This window comes from Anopheles nili, chromosome 2 (genome assembly GCF_943737925.1).
Source record: "Anopheles nili chromosome 2, idAnoNiliSN_F5_01, whole genome shotgun sequence".
In the NCBI taxonomy this organism is placed as follows: domain Eukaryota; kingdom Metazoa; phylum Arthropoda; class Insecta; order Diptera; family Culicidae; genus Anopheles; species Anopheles nili.
The window spans coordinates 24,544,177-24,552,349 of record NC_071291.1 but is presented as its reverse complement, the minus strand read 5'-3'; the positions used below and the strand labels follow the sequence as shown (position 1 = coordinate 24,552,349).

General features: G+C 52.2%; 1 protein-coding gene across 1 annotated transcript; it reads right to left on the bottom strand.

Annotated features, from left to right (window-relative positions):
* Positions 1 to 1,545: 1,545 nt before the first annotated feature.
* LOC128720117 (translation initiation factor IF-2, mitochondrial) lies at positions 1,546 to 7,035 on the bottom strand. The gene is made up of 2 exons (XM_053813766.1): positions 7,031 to 7,035; positions 1,546 to 3,695 (listed from the first exon to the last, which is right to left on the bottom strand). The coding sequence occupies exons 1-2, from the start codon at positions 7,033 to 7,035 to the stop codon at positions 1,631 to 1,633; spliced, it is 2,070 nt and encodes a 689-aa protein (XP_053669741.1). The 3' UTR covers positions 1,546 to 1,630.
* Between the last annotated feature and the right edge of the window lie 1,138 nt (positions 7,036 to 8,173).

Here is an 8,173-nt window from a genome sequence, read left to right as displayed (position 1 = left end):
CATATACGGTGCCAATCCGCCAATGCACTTTGGCTGCATGGATGCATCTGGGCTGGCGAATTTGTGTGCCCGCATTCCTGTCGTGTTTTCACCCGCGGATCGACCGCTCGTGTGCCACGCGCAACACTCACCCTCCCCGGGATTGCTTGTGTAGGGAGTTCCCCTCCCCTCCCCCTCTTTCCACCTTCCTACGGTCCCTTCCCACCTCCAGGGAATTGTCGTACGAGGGAAAAGATCGCGCCTCTTTCGGGTTACGAGTGATTGCGTTCTCGCTGCGATTGGGGTTTCTAGTGCTTTCTCTTTCCCTCGATCGGGGTAGGCCGTGCGCCCACCGGGAGTCATCTGGCTGGAAAATTACTACATATCTGCCGCCATCCATCTCTCCCGGTGGCCAAGTGGTTCAAGGTAGCCCGCTCGAGTGACGAAATCTCGACCCTGCCGCTGGGGTGCATCGTAAACAGAGCGTACCGTCTAGCGGGCGAGCGTGTGTTGGTGTGACTGCATTCGACTGCATTCGACTGCATACGGTACTCGGTACTGCTACCGCCTGTTGGTGCATCAGAACGAGAACCCGAACCGAGTGGGCTCACTTTCTCGCCGTTTGCGCCTTTCATCCCACATGGAAGCTAATGGATGCGCTGATGCCGCGGCTATCGGACCTTCGGTGGCCTCCGGTAGGGTCGGTTTGGGAGTGTTTTTAGAACGCCAGGCGGCTCTATTTACGGCGAGCATTACTCAACGCTTCCACCACTTACCGATAATTCCGCGTTAAATATGATGCCCCTGCTTGCTTGCTTGCTTGCTCTATCGAAGTGGCGGAGGCTTTCTCCTGCGTGGTACCATACCTACCAGCCTGGTGCCTCCCGCAGCGCATGGGAAAACCGTTGGCAGCGTGTGAGAAACGGTGAAAATGGAAGTCCCTTTCGCCGGGACCCAGCGATCGCTTTCAGGGGCATCGGAAGGTTCGTGAAAACCAGACTAAACACCCTGCCAAAGGAATCTTCGCATTCAGCGTTCTTAAATTGTGTTTTTCGACGAACATGCTGTTGCTCTGCTGCGCTATGGAAACACGTGCGAACACGTGGTCGATCGAATGTGGGCGGAAGTGGTTTCGCAGCTACACGTGCTTTGTGAAAAGTATGTTTTACTAGTCGAAATCATCTGACAATCGAAGCCATTCAGGTGCAGAAAAAGTAAATACACATTTTGATTGCCGTATGTATGAACAAAACTATCGTAAAACAATACAAAATTAAATTCTTTGTGAAAAGCGACCTTTTGAAAAACCGTTTCCCCGGAGCGGTAGTTCTTTCTCCGGAACGATTGCTCCACAATCCAACTTGTACGCAAGCCTTTCTATCCATAGAAGGGTGCAAGATGCATTGCACGCAAGTGAAGTGCATAGCTTTTATGCTAATATAGCTTTTATGCTACGCTTTATAGTAATGTTGATATGTGATATTTGGAAATAATTCACTCGTCAAAGAAAACCAGTAGATTCGACTCATCAATTGATCAATTTTATTTTCATTTACAACTCCCACTGCTCCTCGATGGGCGCTACACCTTTTACTTAACTATTGTTGCACAGTTCAGTTCCAAATCGTGTTGCCTATGCATGGTGGACATTCTAAAACCCAGGATCCCACTCCGTCTCCTGCGGGACGCGATTGATTTGGTAGCAAACGAGCGTGTCGCCCGTTTTCAGTTCCAGCGCCTGATCACTCAGCCGCAACCCACACTCAACGTCCTTCTTAATGCTATCCACCTCGTTCTTCAGGTGGCGCATCGATTCCAGGGCCAGCTCCTCTGCCAGTATCTCCCCATTGCGCTTCACCTTAAACTTGAGAGCTTTCTTCAACACCCCCTTGGTGCACCGACTCCCCAGCACAGTAACCTTCCGCCGGCCATCGTTTATGTCGAACAACTGCAGCACGTTCGCCTCACCGACTTCCTCCTCGCGGTCTACCAGCGGTAGCTTGGTGTTGATCTCCTTCTTCAGATCGTCCACCAACCGGTAGATAATGTCCACCGGCCGGATCGTGACACCTTTTACGCCCTTGCTCGGGACGGGTACTGAAAACGCGTACACGATGGCATCGAACAACCTGGCCAGCTCCAGGTCACTCTCATTCACCGCCCCCACGGCGTAGTGAATGACGTCCAACCGGCAGCGCTCGTTGTCGTCGTACGTTTCCAGCACGTCCAAGATGGCTTCCACCGAGCCGTGCACGTCGCCCTTCACGATCACGTTTATCCGCGGCTTCCCATCATCGGCACTCGACTCCTTCTGCCGTGGGCCTTGCTGCTTGCGTCGGTAAAATCCGCTCAAGCGCGCCTTATCACGCTCCGCCCGATACTGCTCATCATGTTCCTTGCGCTTCTGGTTAATGGCCTCCGCATCGTTCAATGCCTTTTCCTTCATGGCCTGGTTCGCACGCCACCTCAACACCGAGCTAGCTATCCGTTCCGATTCCACTTCCAGGATCACATCACCGGCAACCGGAAGCTCCCGCCAACCCAGGATCTCCACCGGCATACCCGGGCTCACTTCCGCGATCGGTTGTCCGGCATGATCGAACAGGCCACGCACCTTCGCCCACGCCTGTCCGCTGACCAACACCGCACCCTTTCGTAGCGTACCCCGCGACACAATGGCCGTGGAGAGCTTACCGCGATGCGAGTCGACCTTCGACTCTACGACGACTCCCTCCACCAGGCCTGTGTATTCCGCCTTCAGTCCCATCAGCGTAGCCTGCGTGCTGACGGCCTCCGTCAGCTCCTCCAGGTTCGTGCCGTGAAGCGCTGAAACACCCACAGCAATCGTGTCCCCACCGTAGCCTTCCAGCTGAAGCCCGTGCTGGGAGAGTTCTTTCTTCACGCGGTCGATATTGGCGCCCGGTTTGTCGATCTTATTGACGGCCACAATGATCGGAACGGATTGTTCCTTGGCCAGCCGCAGCACCTCTTTGGTTTGCTCCATCACGCCGTCCTCGGCCGCCACCACGAGCACGATGATGTCGGTCAGGTTGGCTCCACGGGCCCGCATCGCACTGAACGCGGCGTGGCCGGGTGTATCAAGGAACGTGACCTTCTCGCCGTTGCTCAGCTCCACCGTGAACGCGCCTATGTGCTGCGTGATGCCTCCAGCTTCACTTGCCGCTACCGATGCACCACGCAACGAATCCAGCAGTGTCGTCTTGCCGTGGTCCACATGGCCCATGACCGTTACCACTGGCGGGCGATCTTGGAGGTGTTCGGCCGGTGCCGGTGGCCTCGGCACCACGTCTCGGTCCTTGATCACTTCATCCTCTTCATCAACCGGGGTGGCCACGATTTTGGTGCGTAGGCCACACTTGGCGGCGATGTCCTTGATAAGCTTTGGATCCTCGAGCCGGGCTCGCGCGTCAATATTGCTGGCGCCCTTCACGTACAGCATCACCTCCTGGATGTGTTCCAGCTCGAGCTGGCATGATTGGGCCAAATCCGCTACGGTCATGTTCCTCCAGATGTCCACCACACCCAACATCTGTGGTTTGTTCTTCTTCTTTGGTGCGAACTCGATCGCGTGTTTCTCTTCGGCCGTTTTGCGTCGCTTCCAGAGAGCTGCACTAAACTGCATCTGTCGGTGGTGAACACGGGTAATGGCCTCGATGGAGGATAAGCTCGATTGCAGCAACTCATAGCTGGTAATCCTACTAAACGGGGAAAAGCGAGAATTATCTACCCTTGAATAACGTCCCTTACGTCCAACCACTGCGAACCTGCGAGTGAAGAATCGTAACATTGGAATTCTATATGCGGTACAGTGTTAAAGCGTCCTTCTGTGCCAGTTTGTATTTACTTTTTTCTTTGCGATACCATCTGATTGTTCGCTTTTTTAACGTGCTTTGCTTCCCGAAACTAAAAAAACATGAATTGTTATGAAATGATTGTTTACATTCGAACTGTCATTTGCGCTCGCCGGTATCTTGAATGCTACTGTCAAAGAGGTGGGCTCATGAGCCGTTTTTAAGGATACCGTCTTACCCAAGTCCTGACGTTTATGGTCTACAATTTCCTTCATATTTAGTATCCTATGAGGCAACTGTGTATCTGAATTCAAGTATGCCGATTCTGGAGGCACAAAATAGGCATCCTGAAACCAACAAAACCGATTTCCTTGCTTGCTTACAGCTCAATGAAACGAGCTATGATGAGCCGAATCCGCTAGATGGCGCTCACGGTGCGTAAGCTTACTTCTTTTCTTGGCAGTAAAGCCCACTGCAATTTTCGCATCTCAAAGGAGCTAGAAGGCTTAGAGGGGCATAATTTAGCGTTATAAAATACATGCTTATTGTCACAGAATACGAGACTAAAAGAAAGCCATCTCCTGACGTGTCACATTGATCATTGCTGTAATACCAACGCAAGAAGCTGTACATTTCGTACGCTCGTGGCTACGCCATGCGCCACCATGCGCATCCTTCGGAAAGTCCCCAGAGCAACCCTGGCAACCTCAATTACGAAATTAAGTCATCAATCGGATGCCGGGTGCCATTATCTGTCATGCTCACACCTTCGTCGGATACACCATCGGCAGCAGATATGCGGGTTGGTTCGCCCCGGCGGTTCACTCGTTCAGTTTTTGCCACGGATCCACCCGGATGGTGGCCAGCGGACGCGACGAGAGGGAAGAAGACGCAAAGGAACTGGCAACGGTGGCCGCCCTGAGAAGGACCACCCATCCTCAGGTAAATATTGACTCAGTCGAAAATTGAATTACTGCGTGATTATGACAAAAGGAAGATCCATTTTGTTAAAGGGTGCCGGGCCCCGGTCCAGGTGAGAGGGCGGCATCGATGGGAGCAAAGGGCAGATGCGCGGGGTTGTACCGCACCACTCACTCGTTTCCTCCCACGCGAAAGTGTTGCGAGGCAGGCAGCCGGCAGGGAAGGGCGTCCGGTGGTGCGTTGTCAAAACACGGCTAAGGATATCGAGGAGAAGAAAATAAAATAAAACAAAAAAAGAAGCGCTCCTACGAAAACCGGCCCGGGCACATATTTACCTCCGAAAGCGGCTCATTCAAGTGGCTAAACGGTCAAAAATGGGCCGTGACAAAAAGCGAAACTAAACGGAGAATGGAGAGCGAGAGAGAGAGAGAGAGAGAGAGAGAGAGAGAGCTGAGAGAAGCAAAAAAGAAAACATACAGACAAGACTGGCCAGCAGACGAGACTGGTGGTCGCGGTTTTCCTGCACGACGGCGTGCTTCCTTTTAAGTTTTTCGAGAGTGCGTTCATTCGTCCCATCGGCAAACCGATAATGTTTCTCGGGCGTTATTTTTATTGCTCCGTTGCTGCGTTTTTTTGTCTGCTTTGCTTTTTTTGTTTGCTTCTTCGGCCCAACCAGGACATGGTTTTCCTTCGGGACGCACCTTCCTGGCCGCCGGACGGTCCCAGGACGAGGACGGTGAAATAAAACTTGTTGCTAAAAATAACACAGCCACTTTTACCCTCGGCACCGGCACCGGCGAAAAAACAAAACACAACGATCGAAACTCAACACAAAGCGCGATTTTCCTTTTCGCGGGCGACCGGAAGTGCAAGAACTGAAACAAAAATAATCGCGAGCACACACACACATACAAACACAAAAGAAACACGCAACGTGCCAAGCGACGCTTTCTTTTTCGTCCTTTTTTTGCTTTTTTGCCCGGCCCAGCCGGTTATCGAATTGTTTTCCGATTCTCGTTTTTATTCCACCCGCTCTCGCGCTGTGTGCTATTGATTTTCCAACTTATTTGAAAATAAATATTTGTCGCCGCTAAACGGCTCGGTGGGGTGGTACACGGTGCAAGGAGCAGCATGATCGGCGAGGACATTCCGAGGAGTCGGCAACAGGACGAACGCCGAAGATGGAAGGAGACCACAAATCTCGACCACAATGCAAATGCCGCTGGAAGTGTTTTAGAAGCTTTCGTGGTTTTGTGCTTTGCTACACGGGAACTACATTTCGCGTGGAAGAAGAAGAAGAAGAAGAAGAAGAAGCAAACAGCAAAAACAAAAAGGCAAAATGCAAATGCAAGTGATAGCGTGAATTCGCGTACGCGAGCTCGATTGTGAAAGCGGTTCTGGAAAGGAAAGCGCAAACAAGAATGGTTTACATCCACCCGGGCGTTGTTCTCGTGGTAAGGAAGCTGAAAACAGCACGCCATGACGTCACTTTCAGCGGTGGTTGGTATGGAAACGCCAGCTTTGTGCTCGTTTAATAGAAAAGTATGCTTTATTCCGTATTCAAAATGTTTGATCCAGTTTGATTAATTCCATTGCACCAATTACAACGCGAAGTGAGGCAGAGGAAGATGTCCCCGCGTGTGTGAAATATATTTTTCCTCAGTATTATAAAAAAATCCACCCTTCATTAATCGACTCCGCTGCCCCCCGCCCCCCCTCCCAATCCACCACCAACCCCCAACCAGCAGCACTTTATTAGCCGCGCTGATGCTACGCAAATGCAACTGTTCCGCATTGTGTGCACGAGAGTGTGTTTGTGTGGAGGAGCGTGTGCCACTCGTGTATAAAACGAGGTTCCCCAGCCTGCCAAAGGAGACAAAACCGGGCCACCCCTCGGCAATATCGATTTGCGGCAAATTGCAGCAGTAGCCACTCGAGGTGCACTTTGACTGGGGCCCGCTGGTGGGGTGGCTCATCAAAGGGCTGGCCCGGGAGAAGACGACGCAATGAGGGGCAAAAGAAGAAGAAGAAAACAAAAAAGAAAAACCGAATCAGCAAAGCAAAACTGCCTGCACTGCACGAGACTCTCTCCCCGCCACTCGAAGCTGAGTCTTTCGGAAGGTGCAGAGTGCAGGGTGCAACGGGCAAAAAGAAATCGCAAATGCAATTTCTAGGCGAGGTGGGGGCAGGAAATAGCAGAAAGGGTGGTGCGAGACGGACTCCTCAGGCCGCACACATCGACACCGACGTGGCGAAAGTGTGTCAACATCGTGGCGCGCAAAATGCATTTCGCAAATATTTCGTAATCGCATCAATACCTCATTGTGCCTTTACCGGCGGCATTATTTGCCTGCGGTATTGATCGTGGAGTGCATTTAGAGATGCACTTCGGCGCATTTTGTTTTTTTGCGCGTTCGTGGTAAGAGATAAGAAGCCTGGCCTGGCGCCGGTTTCAACCCACCTCGGTTCGGGTGCACTTTTCGCAGCACCGCGGTGTTTATGGGGGGAATGATTATTGCCGTTAATTTGCTGAAAGCCCACTCAAAGCTGCCCTAAGACCTCCCGGGATTCGTGGGATATTGTAATGGCTTCTTCTGGCTGGCTGGCTGGCTGGCTGGCGTGGCGTCCCAAATACGCCTGGAAGGCGTTTACGCGATAGCATGGTTGCATAAACAGCATAAATCCCACCGTCATGCTAGTGAGCTACCCAATTCCGGACAACCCCCGCACACACACACACGCCTCGAAAACCCTGTGAACGGGAAAACTCCAAAAAGTACACCGGTGTTCGGAACATTAAGTTTAATTTGCAAACTCCCCGCCCGCGTGAAGCTGGCACACGAATGAAACGAAGGGCCCTCTTACTCGCGCAGCCATGCACATCCGACACGTCCCGGGGGAGTTTTTCTGCCCGCGCAAGTCCTCAGAGCAAGCGAAGGACCATCTCGAGGAAATTCGCTGCCGGTTGGTATCGTTCTCGTTTATCTTCAATTTAAGCCAGCTCTCACCGGGCGCTTTGCAGGCCAAAGGAATATGTGCAGCCTGTGTGAGGATATGTGACCGTTTTCCGCACGACTATACGTGTGTGTGTGTATGTGTGTGTGTTTGGAAGGGGTTTGCGAGGAAAAGCTGTTTCGAGCGCGCTCGAACGCAACGTGGCAGCATCGTGCGGGAACCATCCATCCGTATGGACCGCTTGTGTGTGTATATCGGGCTTGTGAAGATGAAAAACCGTCGTCGACGTCGTCTTTGCCAGCCCGACGGCATCTTCATTGGATCGTCTCGCTTGGAAGATGCTGCCAGCGCGAAAAACGGCCGCCAAGAAGCAGAAATCCCTCGCCCAAGAAGAAGCTCGATGCCACGGAGGTTGCACAGAGTACGGGAATATGAGAGAGCGAGAGAGCAGCAGCAACATCAACAACAGCAACATCAACAACATCAACAACAGCAGCAGCAGCAGG